This window comes from Alnus glutinosa, chromosome 7, assembly GCF_958979055.1.
Source record: "Alnus glutinosa chromosome 7, dhAlnGlut1.1, whole genome shotgun sequence".
Lineage (NCBI taxonomy): Eukaryota > Viridiplantae > Streptophyta > Magnoliopsida > Fagales > Betulaceae > Alnus > Alnus glutinosa.
In genome coordinates this window covers 28,080,608-28,097,535 of record NC_084892.1, presented here as the reverse complement: position 1 = coordinate 28,097,535, position 16,928 = coordinate 28,080,608, and the positions used below count along the sequence as shown (strand labels likewise).

The window sequence follows — 16,928 nt, the reverse complement described above, 5'->3', positions numbered from 1 at the left end:
TTAAAAAAAAAAAAAAATTCCTACGTTTTTAAATCATAATTTTTTAAAAATGCATTCGAGAACAATTCATTTTATGTGAATTTGATTTAAAATTGTACTTTCATTCGACGAAATTGCAACGCTAAACGCGCTCTAAAACCAGTTCTTAAACTGGATTTATAAATTTATTTAAACCCAATTTGAAATAAAATTTCATCATTATTTGGCAAGGCGATTTTTTTTTTTTTTTTTTTTTTTTTAAATAAGGGCAAACAGATCAACTAAGTTACTACTTACTAACACGTATGGTCGCGCTAAGTCGCGCTGTGATCATCCTTGGAAGAATAGGGACAATCTCATGGACATCGTCTGCCAGCTCTGATGAACATTAAAATTATAGTCATACCTTGGGTTTTGATCATCTGCATCTGGGCTGTTCCAAGTGAAGAGGTCCATTTCGAGCATCGCAACAATCCGATCGTAATCAAACCCATCTTGATGCTCTCAAAGGATGGATCTGTTCTCTACAAAACAAACCCCTAAAAGTGACCCAAATTGAAGAGGGGACACACCGTAAGGGCCCAAGACCGCTTCACGTCGTAGACTTAGACTCGTCTCGCAGGTTTTAGGCTTTCTTTACCACCAGCTTCGGAGCACCATATAAACCCGGCAAACAACAACGACCAGCGTTCCAATCACTCGTTTTCCATTTCTTCGCCCGAAAGGCAACGCTTTCATCGCCATTTTCCGCACTGGAATTTCGGCACAAACCTTAAAGATTCAAACAGAGCTATTGTTAAATACATTTGCATACCAAAAGCCCTTTATCGCTCCGAATCATCATTTGGTAACCCGGTTCAATTCGTACGGTCGGCGATGGCGCTCTCGGCTTCTGACCTACCAGCGATGTACTCGTTTCTCGCCAATTCAATGAGCGGCGACGAGAGCCTCCGGAAACCAGCCGAGACGGCTCTCTCTCAGTCCGAGAGCAGGCCTGGCTTCTGCTCTTGCCTCATGGTACTCTCACCTCTCCCAATCTTCCATTCTAGGGTTCTTTATGGTTTTATTAACTGTAGTCATCAAAATCAAGCTTAAATGTTTGAAATGTGCGTTCCTAAATGTAATTGCAGGAAATAATTACTGCGAAAGATTTAGCGTCTCAGGTTGATATCCGTTTGATGGCCTCGGTGTACTTCAAGAATAGTGTTAATCGATACTGGAGGAACAAGCGCGATTCCTCGTAAGATATTCTTCTTTGTTATCCTTTGTTTTCGTCGTTTTTGAAGTTCTATTGTCGTGAAAGTTTATGTGATAGTCTTGAAAGGTCATGTACTAGTAATGCTCGTTGCGTTAGAGACCAAAATTTCAAATCATTGAGTTTTTCGAAGAGTGGTATATGATTTTGCGCAATGCAATGATCAGTGTGGTTTTTTTATGTCTCTTATTAAGTATACTTGGCTGCTAAACATGTAATTTTCATGGCGGTCAGATACTGATCGTTGATCAGAGTATTTTGAAGAGTGCTATATGAGATACTGGAATGTATGAAGACTGTGTTTGTTTGTGTCTTTTACTATTAAGTATATTTAGCTGCTTACACATGATTTTTAGTTATATGCTGGATTGTAATGTAGAAATTATTTGTGTCCAGGGGGATAAGCAACGAGGAGAAAATACACCTGAGACAAAAACTATTGTCGCACTTGAGAGAAGAGAATTATCAGGTGTTTCCGGAAGCCTTTTCTCCCTCTCGTGCCTATTGTTCTTCCTTTTTTTTTTTTTTTTTTGTAGAAATATGAAACATCTGTCTAGTTGGAACTACTATAATATGTTTGTTGGCATTAGGATGATATCCGGGTCATGTTTTGTGGTCCCATGGAAATCGTTTGGATTCATGGAATATGTTTTACTACTTTCTTGAATAGCGATTTTTGAACAGAACACTACCAAAATCAATTGTATTATCACATTTATGATTTCGTAGAGTGCTACCACTTCAAGTTCCAGAAGCCATGTTTGTCAATGGCTACTATTTTAGAAATGGTCCGTTCAGCGTGATGAACTTGTACATGGAATCCAACACGAAAGAAATGGGGCAATGCAATTGCCCAAATGAGCCCTTATCACCAAGGCTCGGAAAAAAACTGAGCCCTTATCACAAGATATAATAAGGACTTCACCAATTAATGATTTTGCAAAATACAAGCTATCTTCATGTTATCCAATCTATCTTCATGTTATCTCTGGTGGATTTTGAGGTCTAATATATGCTCTCTCTCTCTCACACACACACACAGAGTCTTAGAATGCCTCAGCAATTTACTTGATTTAGTGATAAAATTTACTAATTTACTGTGTATACCATGTTTGTCCTACACAGATAGCTCTAATGTTGGCTGTGCTCATATCCAAAATTGCTCGTATTGATTACCCCAAAGAATGGTACACTTTTTGACCTATTTCTCTAATATTCAAAACAAATTTGGAATGAGTTTTTTCTTATAATTATCTCATAATGCTGACGTGACAGTCTCAACTAACCCTTGAACCAATCCTTATTAAAAAAAAAATAAAAAAATCAACGGTTGGTTGGGACTGGTACATATGCATTGTGGGATAAAAATGTGGTATGTAGCATTTCCCTTTTTGTTCTTCTTTATCTATGGATTAGGGGTATTCTGTATACTACCTGTATACTTTGGGTTGCGCCTCTTTGCACTTTTTTGAAATATACTTTAATTATATATATATATATATATATATATATATATATATATATATATATATATATATATGAATTCCTGAGTATATAATTACTTGTACTTGCATGAATTTTAAGATAAATTTGAAGTGTTTGGTATTAAAGACTTCTGTAGCTTCTGGGTTGAGCATATGTTTTCAGTAATGTATTCTTGCAATAGAAAAACTACTGATAACTTCTTGTGATCATCAGAGACAGAACTATTAAGAACCACTATCTAGTGAGGTTTTGGTTACCCGTATTAAAAAAAAGATAGAAGGAATTGACACTTTGCTTCCATGCATTTTGGCCCATTTTTACTCCGTCTATGTTTTAGAAAGCGTAACCTAGACATCTTGAGTTCTCTCCATTTACATTTTACCTTGCCAAACATTGATTTTCATGTGCATATTATATCTTATTCAACAACAAAATGTAAACAAATGTCATGGGAGCAGATAACAGTTTCCATATGACGAGGTGACCATGATCTAAACTATTGGGTTAAACTGTTGTTTCATTGAAAAAAGAAAACTTGTCTCTTTCTTCTTTTTTTTTTTTCTTTTTTTAATTTTTTTAAAAAATTTATAAGTGATCAAAATATCATTAGAAGTGTGAAGCGCAACTTAAGTACGTAGGAAGTATACAAGAGAAACGACTATCTAGAAGGAGAAAAAAGAACAAAATAAAATAAAATAAAATAAACTAATCACCAAAGGTGCTATAAGCTGTCCAAGTATGAAGAGAATAAAAAAGATTTAAGCTCTTCCAATGTCCTCTCGCAGTCTTCGAAATTTCGATAATTTCTTTCCTTCCAAAGGTGCCACAAAATGCAAGAGGGCACCATGTTCCACACAACAACACTCCGAGAGCTACCACCAGTCCACCAACAAGCAAACAAATCAATCACCGGCTAGGCATAACCTAGGATAGCCTAAAGTGATTAAAAAAGCATTCCATAAGACGCAAGCAACCTTGTAGTGTCACAGTAGAGAATAAGATGATCGACGGACTCCCCATCTCTTTTGAACATATAACACTTATCAACTGCAATGACATGTCGCTTCTTAAGTATCCCATGGTAAGTATCTTCCCTAGAGCTGCCGACCAAGCGAAAAAAGCACTCTCAAAGGAACTTTGGTTCACCAAGGTGCTAAATACTCTTTCAAAGAAAAGGAATGCCATCATGACAGACAAGGACGCTGTAAAAGGAGCTAACATCGAACACCCCTTTGTTTGATGGGGCCCACCAAAGTTTGTCTTCACATTTCCTTCTCACTCTAAAAGAATACAACAAATTGAAAAACCAATCCAAGACATCCACCTGCCAACCGTGAGGTGTTCTCATAAAGCTTACGTTTCACTGAAGTGAGCCACCAGAAAGCTCCAAATGAATTGCAACGGAAGCATCCTTCATACAAGCAATGTTATATAAATCCGGGAAAGCTTTCTTAAGGGCCTTCTCCCCACACCACACATTATGCCAGAATTTAATTTTAGATTTATCTCTGAGCTCAAATTTGGTATGACTAGAAAACATCTTCCAACCCCTCTTTAGTATTCTTCCATAGCCCTACCCCATATGGCCCAGGGGGATCAATGGAACACCATCCACCCCAAGAACTACCAAATTTGGAATCCACAACAACTCTCCACAATGCCCCTCTCTCATGCACATAATGCCACAACCATTTCCCTAGGGAACTTCTCTCATTCTTGGTTGATTCTTATACAAAAATGCATTTTTCTTTATTGGTATTTTCTTTTTCCTCTGTGTTGAGCTGGAGCAATATGCACTGCATCGTACTTTGTGGTTGTTATGGTTGTTGTATATGCTTGTTTAGCTTCCCATCGTCTTGTGAATGTTCCCTAATCAATCTAACTATGTATACTGATCTGCTGATGCAATGACTTATCCAGGCCGGAACTGTTTTCTGCTTTAGCGCAACAGCTTCAATCAGCTGATGTTCTTACTTCCCATAGGATTTTTATGATTATTTTTCGGACCTTGAAGGAATTGTCTACTAAACGTCTTACTTCAGACCAGAGGACCTTTGCAGAGGTATAGGCTGCTGTGCTTTTTCAATCCTGCAGATTCTTTTTCCATTTTCTATGATCATAAGATTTCTTCCCCCCCAAAAGAAAGAAAAAAGAAAAAAAGTTGCATTTTGGGCATTAAGAAATCTCTCATGCAATTGCACATGTTCTGCGGTAATAGAAGGACCATAATTACTCTTTCCTAACATGTATCAAAATGAAACCTGCATAATTGTATTTTTTTAGGCACATCGTTCTTACTGACTTTGTTTTGCAGATATCATCCCATCTCTTTGATTATAGCTGGCACATTTGGCAGAGAGATATGCAGACCATATTAAATGGTTTCTCTACTCTTTCTCAAAGCTATAATTCAAATGATCCAAACCAGTATCACGATGAGCTTTCTCTAATGTGTGAGAGATGGTTGTTGTGTTTAAAGATAATACGCCAGCTTATAATTTCAGGGTTTCCAAGTGATGCAAAATGTGTACAGGTAGTCATTTCGGTGTTATGGATTTGTTTTGTTTGGTTTTTTTTTTTTTTTCTTCAGAATTTGGTTAGTTAAGCTGGACGTATTGAAGTGAGTGTTTTAACTGACTTATCTCTATCTATTAGGAGGTTCGACCAGTTAAGGAGGTCTCTCCTGTTCTCTTGAATGGCATTGAGTCCTTTCTTCCGTACAGTTAGATCTCTCTCTCTCTCTCTCTCTCTCTCTCTCTCTCCTTCTTACATATCACTGTATTTAGCAATTGCTTTATGCCTCTTGTCTTTTTCCCTTGTTTTATATAAGTGTCTGACTAAGTAGCAACTAATATGAAATTTTAACTAAATGCAAATGTGGAGACTCTTGCTTTTATATACTACACAGACTGTTACATAAAACAAATCCAGCTTTTCAGTTATTTCGAAAAGACAATGTTAGTATCAACATACTATGTTAGCCTTCTAGTTTTGTAAGAAATATGAAAAATTAAATCAGGGTTGATTGTCCTTTATGATTAATCGTCTTGGATTAATTACTTTAGGTTAGGGATTGGAGTAAATGAATGATATACTTCGTGTACCCCCACATGTGACACTTCGGGAGCTCACTAAGCTCTCTCTCTCTCTCGCATGTGGATCTTGGGCTCTTTGTACTGTGATATTCTTTAAAATCCCTAGTTGTATCCGGATCTTAAACATGGACAACTGACTTGTTAAAAGCTACGAGCAGTTGCTGTCATTTTTATAACTTACCAAGGCTCTCGTATAATTGTCTATGAATTAGTATTGAAGGTATATTGCTATCAGCTATGGAATATTGAGCACCTTAATTTTCGAAAAGATTTTTCTAGCCTAGCATGAGATGCCTGAAAGTTTGATCTAGCATTTGAGTTTAGTTGATCAATTTCCTGTCAATTGTCTTTGTACCAAATGGCTTTGGCATCTTGCCCCACCTCCACCACCACAATCAAGGGATGGAGGGCGAGGTCATTGGTTTAATCCATACAGCTGTCCATAGCTAATTTACTGTAGATGCCGTCATTCTATTTGATTGGCAAGAGGAAATTTCTTTTTCCCCTCATTTTTTAACCATATGGCTTCTGTACCTTTTGGGGAGGAAGGAAACTGAAGCCATCTCAATCCTCTTGTGCTCTCTATTTTTTATTTTATTTTATTTTATTTTTTGCTTATGGTACCTTATTTTGCAGATTCATCTTTTCAGAAGGTACACCCTAAATTTTGGGACTTCACAAAGAGGGCATGTACTAAATTGATGAAGGTCTTAGTAGCAATACAGGGAAGACATCCTTTTTCTTTTGGGGATAAAAATGTGCTTCTTCCTGTCATGGAGTTCTGCTTAAATAAGATTACAGATCCTGGGACAGAGTTGTTGTCATTTGAACAATTCTTGATTCAATGTATGGTAATGGTTAAGTGTGTACTGGAATGTAAAGAATACAAGCGTAGTCTTACTGGTCGGGTGGTGGATGAAAATAGGATTTCACAAGAGCAGATAAAGAAAAACATTTCGAGTGCTGTTGGTGGTGTATTGACCTCACTGCTGCCTAATGAACGGATAATACTCCTTTGTAATGTACTGATAAGAAGGTATTGACACTGTGACCTCTGCCTCACTTCATTGGTTTGCCTGTGGACTATCTTGCTTGATTAATTCTTATACACTTTAGGCTGTTGAGCACTGAAAGGAAGGCTCCCAAAGGGATAGGGTGCATGACATTAAACAAGGGACACAAATTTCCTACAAACTAGGAGTTCTTACAACTCAGCCACTAAGAAGCACATGTTTTTTTAACAGCACGTGCTTATCATATGCTTAAAGGACATGTCACTTTTTAGTGGCTGAGTTGTAGGAATTCCTACAACCCAGTTTGCAAGAAATTTTTGTCCTTAAACAGGCTGTACTACTTGATGCCATAACTCAATTATTCCACCAAAGATCAAGCATTTATCTCAAGAAGAAGAAGAAAAAATAATAATCCTTGGAAGTCAATAAATTTAATCATCTATCTTGTCCCAGTGGCTTCATGCTTTCATTAGAAATGAGTATGACGTAAGTGATCTTCCTCACTATAATTGAAAGCCCTTGGGGGACAAGTCATGACCAGAATGCAATAAGGTGCAAGGGCTTTAGTTATGATACTAGTAGTGTTAGTAATCAGGCTTATAGGTTTAAAATCATTGGCCTTGGAGACTTTGATGATTCCAGGAGCAAAATGCTCGTAGTGAGCCAGTGCACCTGTGTGATGGTAATCATATATGATGATCCAGAGAACTAAATTTAAAATAAATAAATTGTTCTATGATTTGTGATTTTGAATGGTGTTATTCCACAAGGATTTTGTTAAGAAAGAACCTTTAAATATATAGAGTCCCTCTGGTTTTGGTGTATGCTTTTCAGAAAATTATTGTACTAAAACTGTGCTATTGATGTCTCTATAGGTATTTTGTTTTAACTGCGAGTGATTTGGAAGAGTTGTACCAGAATCCTGAAGCTTTTCATCATGAGCAGGATATGGTTCAGTGGACAGAAAAATTGAGGCCTTGTGCTGAAGCTTTGTACATTGTATTGTTTGAAAACCATAGCCAAGTAGGTGGCAGTCATTTTTTGCAGATTACCTTCTGTAAACATCTTGTGTTGTTATTTTTAGTGCCTAAACTCTTTAATCATTTTAGATAACGAGATCTGTGCTTAGGTGATCTTTACTTTTTATTTTAGCTACTTGGTCCTGTTGTGGTTTCCCTTCTTCAAGAGGCAATGAAAGGTTGCCCGACTTCAGTTACTGAAATCACTCCAGGGTTGCTTTTAAAGGATGCTGCTTATGGTGCTGCTGCTTATGTTTATTATGAGCTCTCAAACTACCTGAGCTTCAAAGATTGGTGTGTCCATTCTCCACTGTGTTTGGTGTTTGGTCAATTAATATGTCATGCATCACCTATCCAAATTTAAGTGTTATTAACTTCTGCAGCATTTAAGATGATTGTTGTTTGTAATCACTTGGTACCATGTTGCTTGCTGTACTTCAATGGATACAATATGGACTGCCAGCAGGAAGAACCCATTGTCTGGAGATACTTCTAGTAGCTAGTTTAACTTAAAGATAGCAAAATGTTGTGCAGAAGTGTTAACACTTGGTGGTATATCATACTAAAGCTCCTCAAGAACACTTGATTATGTAGAGACATTTTGATTTTTCATTTATAGTTAGCTTTTGTACAACAAAAAAGATCATATGTTAAGTGAAAAGTAGGGAAATTTGTTTGGTCACCATCTATAGTTTGGCCGATTGTTCAGATCATTAATTTACATTATCTTTCTGTGTGTTCTAAGTTGATAAGATAGCATTGATATGTTCAATATACTCCTTTCATTTGATCATTCTGTAAAAGTTTAATTGGTAATCAGGAGCTTATGACTTTTCTTCCTAAAACTATTGATTGCAGGTATAATGGTGCGTTATCCCCAGAACTCTCAAATGACCATCCAAATATGCATATCATCCATCGGAAAGTTGCACTAATATTGGGACAGTGGGTTTCTGAGGTAACATAATTTTGCAAGTCGTGTAGTACATGAGCTGTTATGATTTTTAGGATCTCAACTTTCTCAAGATGGTGTCTGCTTGCATGGGGATTCTCCTCTATATGGTCATGCAAGGCAGAATAGTCACTTAAGGATGCAGAGATGAAGTATTGCGCTTCTTTTAGAATCAATAGCTAGTCCAAAACGGTTTCTTCTAACTTCTATGCCATTGAAGAATTCATGCTTCCGATGATTTCCTGTGTCAAAACTAATATATTGTCTATTCTATCCTAGGAAACTTAGTGAATGTGTTTCTTCAAGTGATGAAATTGGGGTAGAAAAAGTATTTGATATAAAGGGAAGAACATGGACGAGCCTCACTAAACATGTAACTTCTACATGGGAGAGAGATGGAATGAATGTCCTAGTATTTGCATTCTCCTTCACAAGTTCATAGATGTAAGGTGGCTCAGTGCATGCACATAATTTATTTAAGCAACGTCATCAACTTCTCGAGATTTTGCTTATACATCAACGAAATCTAGCACATGCCTTCTGCTTGGATAGAGCTGTGCCCTGTGCTGAAGTCCTAAACCTGTTCCTTTATAACTTAATGTCTAATTCAAGGCCATAACTTATGGTCTATCCTTTATAAGATATTCCATTTTTGGGGATGATGGTTGGTTGGTTACATTAGTTTTCAAAAAAGAGTCAGAGGGTTTATCATGCCATTTGTGAGTCCTCTTCTCTATATGTTTGGAGCCTTGCAATAATCAATGAATCTATAATGCTCTATCAGCTGAATTGATATTTGTTATGGCAATTCAATCCTGCGATCACATAGTGCCTCTTTTTGGTTTTTGACGAGCCATTCTTGTTCATACTTTGATCACAAATTAAAATGAGTAATTGAAGCTTCTGATGTTTGCAAATTAAAATGAGTAATTGAAGCTTCTGATGTTTGCACTTGACAGATTAAAGATGACACGAAAAGACAAGTATACTGTGCTTTGATCAAATTGTTACAAGACAAAAACCTTTCTGTCAGGGTATGTTGCATGTGTCCATTTTTCTTTTGTACATCACCTCTCCTGCTCTTTCTGCATGGTTATGACATATTCCTGCCTCCTAATTCTGTATTACTGTATCCTGTTTCAATTATTGAAGTTCTGCATTCCTTGTAAAGCTGGCAGCCTGTCGGTCTTTGTGCTCACACATTGAAGATGCAAACTTTTCAAAACGAGAATTTATTGATCTTCTTCCAATATGTTGGGGTTCATGCTTTAAGTTGGTTGAGGAAGTTCAGGAGTTTGACTCAAAGGTAAAACATAGCTTTTGCATCACTTTGATATTAAGCACTTAAGAGAGAGTCCTTTTTCATTGAGATTGATGCTTCCCTTTTGATTTTGTATTAACCTTCTGCATAATTTGATCGTACGTCCACCTTGTTTCAACTAGTAAAACAGTGAAAATTTGGGTATGCAATACTTTTCTTTGATTCAGGAATGCCTCTGTGCCTTTGCAGTGCATTTTTCCTGTCTAAATTTTCTACAATTCTTTGAATCTGCTTGTTATCAAACAGTAGGTTTGGGTTTTGCAAGAGCTGACTTTACTTTTGCATAGTATATAATTTATATTAAAACTCCAATTTTGGTAACTCAACTGTCTTTGTTATTCTTTCTTTTATTTCAGGTTCAGGTTTTGAATTTGATCTCTGTTCTTATTGCAAATGTTGGTGAAGTCATTCCATTTGCGGACAACTTGGTGCAATTTTTTCAAAAGGTATTGTAGTTGTAGTGACATCTGTCTTTAGTCACTTACTGTTCAAAATTATGTACTAATGAGAGAGATAAAGGTCATGAAGCCAACTTTTCTGGTTGAGTCGACTCTGGCTACTGTAAGTCACTCAATAGAAATGAGGAGTTATTGAGTTTGCTATGGTAAAATTAACCAATTGGCTAGTAACCTTGTTCAACCTATCAAACTTGGATTTTCATTTCCATTAAAGTGGCAATGGCTATCTTTGCCAATCGATGGGCTCTGCACTTATTTATTTATTTTTATTTTGTTTCTTATTTAAAAAGGTTTGGGAGGAATCTTCTGGTGAAAGCCTGCTGCAGATTCAGCTCCTTTTTGCTTTGCGGAACCTTGTGGTTGCACTTGGCAGTCAATCACCCATTTGCTACAAGATGCTACTGCCCATTCTGCAGAAGGGAATTGATATAAATAGCCCAGATGAACTTCTAGAGGACAGCATGCAGGTTAGTCTGACAGTTCAATCTTAGTTATCTGACAGGTGAGCATTTCTTTCTGGCAGCTCATGCTAAGTTCAATTGTTGTATTTTTCCAGTTATGGGAAACCACACTTTCTTGTGCCCCTTGCTTGGTGCCGCAACTATTGGCATACTTCCCATCTCTTGTGGAAATCATGGAAAGAAGTTTTGATCACTTGCAGGTATTCACTGGATATCTGATTATATGACATCCTCTATTATATCTGTTGTTATATTCTCCATGTATGTACTAATTGGTAGTTTGAAACTTGTTTGTGATTATGTTGTCTTTTTTTTCTTTCTTTTTTCAAAAAAAAAATGTTCTACTCTGAAATTACAATCTGCCAACCAATAACTCGTTTGGTAAAAGTCAAGTATAGCCAAACCAGAGAATTTGTCCATAAAAATTTATAGCTTCACTTCAGTTGTTGATTTTGGCTCTTCCGTCCATTGAATTGCTGGTTACTCTGTTCTTGTCCTTTTATATTCTTCCTTTGCATTTTATTAATCTTGATTTATTTCAGGTTGCTGTCAGCATAATTGAGGATTACATTATTTTGGGCGGAACTGAGTTTCTAAACATGCATGCTTCCAGTGTGGCTAAAATTCTTGATCTGGTTGTCGGAAATGTCAATGACAAAGGAATTATTTCAACTCTTCCAGTCATTGATATTCTAATACAGGTACTTGGATTATCTATTTGCAAGTGCAGATTTTTAGGGTAGTAGATAGTATGAAGCATAGGCAATTTTGGAGGTTGGAAGTGAGCCTAAGTACAATTTGGCTGCTGATCTTCTTTCCTGTACATCTAGTTAGGCCTGCCTCTACTTATATTCCACATATTTCCTTTTACCATGTAGAGAGAGTTCTAATCTTGTTTTATTTAGCATCACTCTATTCAAGTTTTGCTCTTTCATGGTTACTTTTCTCCACAAAATGTCATTATAGCTTAATTTCTGTGATTGATGCATCGGTGAAATGAATTTTATTACTAGTGTTATTTAAAATAAGATTCTTTCTACTTCACTTATAGAAGAGTTTTACCTAGGAAGCGCCCATCTAAAGGCCCTCCATATTGGTGCCTGAGTATTGGACATGGCCAGATACGTGTCTTATGTGTCAATGAATTTAAAGTTATTTTTAAAATTGGATACCTTTGTTACACGTACGGTAGGTACATGGGCATGAAAATTTTCAGACTCAGGGGATGAGAAGCCAGTACCCCAGATTGTTTCTACAGATCAGAGTTAGAAGATCCATTCCAAGTTCTTGTAAGTTGCCACCCCCAAGCCCATGCTGGTTCCCCCAGTGAAAACCAACAGAAAGAGGGACAATGAACCCAGAAAAGAAGAAGAGCCAGATGCTGACGGGTGAGAGATCACAGAGGTAGATGCCCATGTAGTTGAGGGGCTGGTCCTGTGCAGTGTAAGGTGTGTTGGGTGATAAAGATCGCCTGGTGGACTAGGAAATCTTGCTGTGTGATGTGATAGGTGCTGTTGCATGGGGCTGGTATTACAGGATCTTTTTTTAAGTGGGAAGCTTTCATTATGTGGGCTGTACTCACCAAAAAAAAACCCAAGATGGGCTGTAGGCCCATTGACCACGCGGTCTAAACAAATTGAAGGAAACGAATTTTATTAAATACATAAAAATAAGGTACAATGTATTTAGCATTTTTTCTAAACCTTTTGATATTTGTTTTTTAAACCAATAATTGTTACAAGATATACATCTACAAAAGTATAGATTTATTAATTAACGTATTCCCATCGTATCGGATCTGAAAGACTGAATCATATCCTATCTATGTCCCTTTTCAGTATTGGTTCTTCCTAGCTTTTTAGGATTTGATGGAATGGTACTGTTTCATCTTTTGTAGAATATGTGGTGATGGCTCCCTTTTATGATAGATCCATTCAAGGGAACCCTTGGATTGGAATTTATTTTTTTATTTTTTCATTTTCCCGAAGTTTGTAATACGTGTTAATTGTAGATTTAAGGTTTTCAAACTGTTGTAGCAGTAAATGAACTTCATTGTCCAACCAATCTCTTTTTTATTTGTTTTTGCTACTTTGCAGTGTTTCCCTGCAGAAGTACCTCCATTGATCAGCAGCACTTTACAAGTAAGTAGGGTTGTTTGCCTTTGTTGATATGCTGAATCCAATCAAGAAGTCTCTTATAGAGCTCGTACTTTCTCCAATGTTGCCAGAAATTGATTGCTATATGTTTGAGTGGAGGAGACGACCGTGATCCATCTAAGACAGCTGTTAAAGCATCTTCTGCTGCCATCCTGGCAAGGATTTTGGTGATGAATACCAATTACCTTGCCCAGTTAATGTCAGATCCATCAACTTCGTTACTGCTCCAGAAGGCAGGTGTTCCAATGAAAGAGAATATACTTCTTTGTCTGGTTGATGTTTGGCTTGACAAGGTCAGTAGAGCATGCATTTCCATGATAAGGATGCTTGCAGTGATTGTTGAAGTGTCCTTCTGCACATCACTTGTATGCGTATGTTTTGAGAAACCTAGATTGCATTGTTTTATATATTTAGAGTGTATACCTCTGTTTTTTTTTCAAAAAAAAAATAAAATTGTCTCTCTCTGACTTCCTTGGTTTGGGAAGTAAGAGAATTTATTCTGAAATATGTGCTCTAATGGTAATACTTTGATGTATACTTTCGCGGAAAGAAAAGAAAACTTGTATTATAGTGTTGTGCTCTAATTTGACTTCAAAAGGTTTTTTTTTTTTTTTTGGTTCATTCATAAACAAAAATAAAAATATTACAGCCATGATTCAAGTTTATCTAAGTTACTGCCTAGCACTTTAGTATCATAGTGACATAATTGGAATTGGGAATATATTCATATCAATTATATGAATATAACATAATATTACAAGCTTTAAGTTCTTGCTTCATTTGTTTCTCATCAAATTATTTTTATTTGCTCACAGGTAGACAATGTATCTTCCATCCAAAGGAAGACATATGGCTTAGCCCTTTCAATAATTCTCACGTTGAGACTGCCTCAAGTCCTGGACATGCTCGATCAGATTCTTAGGTATGGGTTAATCTTTGTATTTTATACATTATTTGCAATTTGAGTAGTGGGTGACCTTTGCGTCAGTCTTGCAAATGATGCTTTCTGATTCATGTAGTGTATGTACGACTGTAATTTTGAGTGAAACTGATGACTTGGCTGAGGAAGAGTCCAGGTATGTGTCTAGTTCGAATTGTTAATGGTTATTCTAGAATTGACTTCAATTCTTGATTCTTGTTTCTTTCTCTTGTGAATGTGAATGGCAGTGGTGAGAATATGAGCTCCAGCAGGTCTCACGGTGAGGGCACCATTCCTAGTCAAGAGTTAAGAAGAAGACAGGTGAACATTTTGGGAATAGTGCTGAAAGTGCTGAATTCTGATGAATAAATTCGAATTGTAGAAACTTTTTTTTTTCTTTTTTTCCTGATAAATTGTTATTCCCTATGTAGATAAAGTATTCTGATCCTGTCAACCAGTTGTCATTAGAGACCTCGGTTAGAGACAATCTTCAAACATGCGCTGCCCTTCATGGAGAATCTTTTAATTCAGCCATTGGTAACATGCATCCAGCAGTATTAAAACAATTGAAGCAGGCATTGAAGATGCCATAGCTCGTGCGACACCAATTCTTCTAATCAATTTGGTGCCCTCATGTCCAGGGCCCTTCCAGTTTTCAGCTGTTACATAGAGTGAGAGATATAGGGTGAGTTTTTCAACTCTCTGTATTTATTCTGCTGCTAACCCTGTGTTTATTCCGCTGCTTACAAATAAACACACACACTCATTTTCCCAACATAGCCCAGTTTGTTATATTTTTTAAATTTGGGAATGTCCTTACAAATGTTCACAGGTGATATCTCTGTTCTTTCAGGTAAATTAAAGCTTTTGGCAATGAATTTGTGAGTTCTACCTTCTTTCTTTTCCTTCATAATTTCGTGGGCTGGGTTTTGGTTTCGGGTTATAGTTTCAAATTCATTTGTGTGCAAATTTGACAGCACGAAGCTTTGTAAATAGCTTGCGGAACTGTAATTGTCATTGTATACGGGGTGTAGAGGGTGGTGGAAGTAAGTTTAGGGAATGCAGACAAATGAAATTAAAAATTTTCGGAAAATGAGAAAAGAAGATTGTGAATTTGTTTTATTTCTTTTCGGAAAACAAGATTTGACTCAGAATTCCCATTTTTAATTCCAGGGTTTCTTTTTGCATGCTAGTTGACCTCTGATTTTTCTGGTCTGGTTGAAATTTTTTGAAATGATTCACGAACTTTATATGAACTCAATCCGAAATTATCAGGTTAAGGCTGAGCAGCTTGGCCCGTTTAATTAAAATTTGTCGGATTAAGGTTAACTTATATAATTTTATACTTATGTCTTGACACGATTTAAACCTGAAACGCCACATTAAGGGTTGACAATATTTTGACACAATCCGTGAGCTTAGTACGAATGTAACACAAAATTATCAGGTTATAATCTATGGATTTGTCCGGTTTAATAAAATGAGTTGGATTAGAGTTGATATATACTTATATTCATGTTCCAACACGATTTCAACTTAGCACACAAACACAAATTGTCACATTTACAAATTAATATAGGTTTCCAAATTATGGTAATTAAAGTTTCATTACAGTACTAAACAATCGTGTCACTCATATATTTTAATAGTTTTTCTATATTGGGTGAGTGAATGGTGCTAACCAATTCAGTGAGCACTGTTCACGCTCACAAAAAATTTCACCACTTTGGTGAGCCTAATGCAAAGTTTTGTCATCCCATTTTTACATTTTGGTTAGCATATTGTGAATGTTCTTTCCCCTTCAAAATCACATTATAGAGAGAGTGTTCAAATATACTGAACCCTCCCTTGTTGGAACATATATGTGGGTCTACATAATTATCTAAAGAGGATGATAAAATGGCTACAATGGCTTGTGTTGTGCATTTTGCTTTGAGATACCAGTTGCTGATTTGTTCAACTACTCATGTACAGCAACCTTGTACCCTGTCCCATTTGGATGTATCTTGTAACTTGCAAACCAAATTCTAGATGGACAGAGCCTTTTCTTGTTTAGACCCATGCAAAGTTTGGGCTAGCCTTGGGTCAGGTTCTTCCAACTAGAAGTCCAGCTTGGCCCACCCGGAAAGCATTGCTACACGTCATTCACATAAATTAGAGATACGATATTTTACCACCTCAAGGCACAATTCTTGACTATCTTATCTATGTGGTAAGGTGGTCCCCTAACTAACTTTTGAGTATCTAAAAAAAAAAAAAAAGTAAAAGTTGTCACATGGGCAAAAGGTGGTCAAGCGTTGTGTCTTAGTGTAGCAATGTATCATATCTCCATAAACTATGCCATTTGTCAAAATTTAATGGCTTTTTTTTTTTTTTTTCTCTCTCTAAAAAATAAAAAGAGTAAAACCAATTGCATACGAAACCCAATGGAATTCAGCTAATTGCATCAAGCTACTCCTTTGACACAGCTGTGCTAGACTGATCATATTAATCTCGAGTGTTGGCAAATGAGTTTCTAGCCGAGACACTTCACTTTCAATTCCGAGTGTGTTTGGCAAATGACTCCTCTCCCTCTCTATTTTTTTTTTTTTTTTTGTTTACTTCTCACAGAAAAAGTCAAATTTAAAACATTCTAACTTTTTTTTTTTTTTTTTTTTTACTTTTTATATCACATTAATCATTTTTTATTACTATTCAAATAAAAAAAAATCCACTAAAAAACAAAATTTTTTTCACTCTTCTATAAAATAATTCTAAACTTTTTTTTTTATATACCTTATATCACATCAATCACTTCTTATTACTATTCAAACAA

The 16,928-nt window shown here is 36.3% G+C and overlaps 1 protein-coding gene across 1 annotated transcript; it reads left to right on the top strand.

The window, feature by feature from the left end:
- The first annotated feature begins 497 nt into the window (after positions 1-497).
- LOC133873729 (uncharacterized) lies at positions 498-15,305 on the top strand. Its single transcript, XM_062311475.1, has 24 exons — positions 498-996; positions 1,110-1,219; positions 1,631-1,703; positions 2,360-2,421; positions 4,640-4,781; positions 5,034-5,252; positions 5,375-5,441; positions 6,451-6,850; positions 7,703-7,850; positions 7,980-8,140; positions 8,705-8,804; positions 9,758-9,832; positions 9,970-10,104; positions 10,476-10,565; positions 10,868-11,044; positions 11,134-11,238; positions 11,581-11,739; positions 13,135-13,179; positions 13,266-13,487; positions 14,010-14,116; positions 14,214-14,270; positions 14,362-14,434; positions 14,545-14,798; positions 14,967-15,305. Exons 1-23 carry the CDS (start codon positions 856-858, stop codon positions 14,704-14,706), a joined length of 3,030 nt encoding a protein of 1,009 aa, XP_062167459.1. The 5' UTR covers positions 498-855; the 3' UTR covers positions 14,707-14,798; positions 14,967-15,305.
- Positions 15,306-16,928: the final 1,623 nt, after the last annotated feature.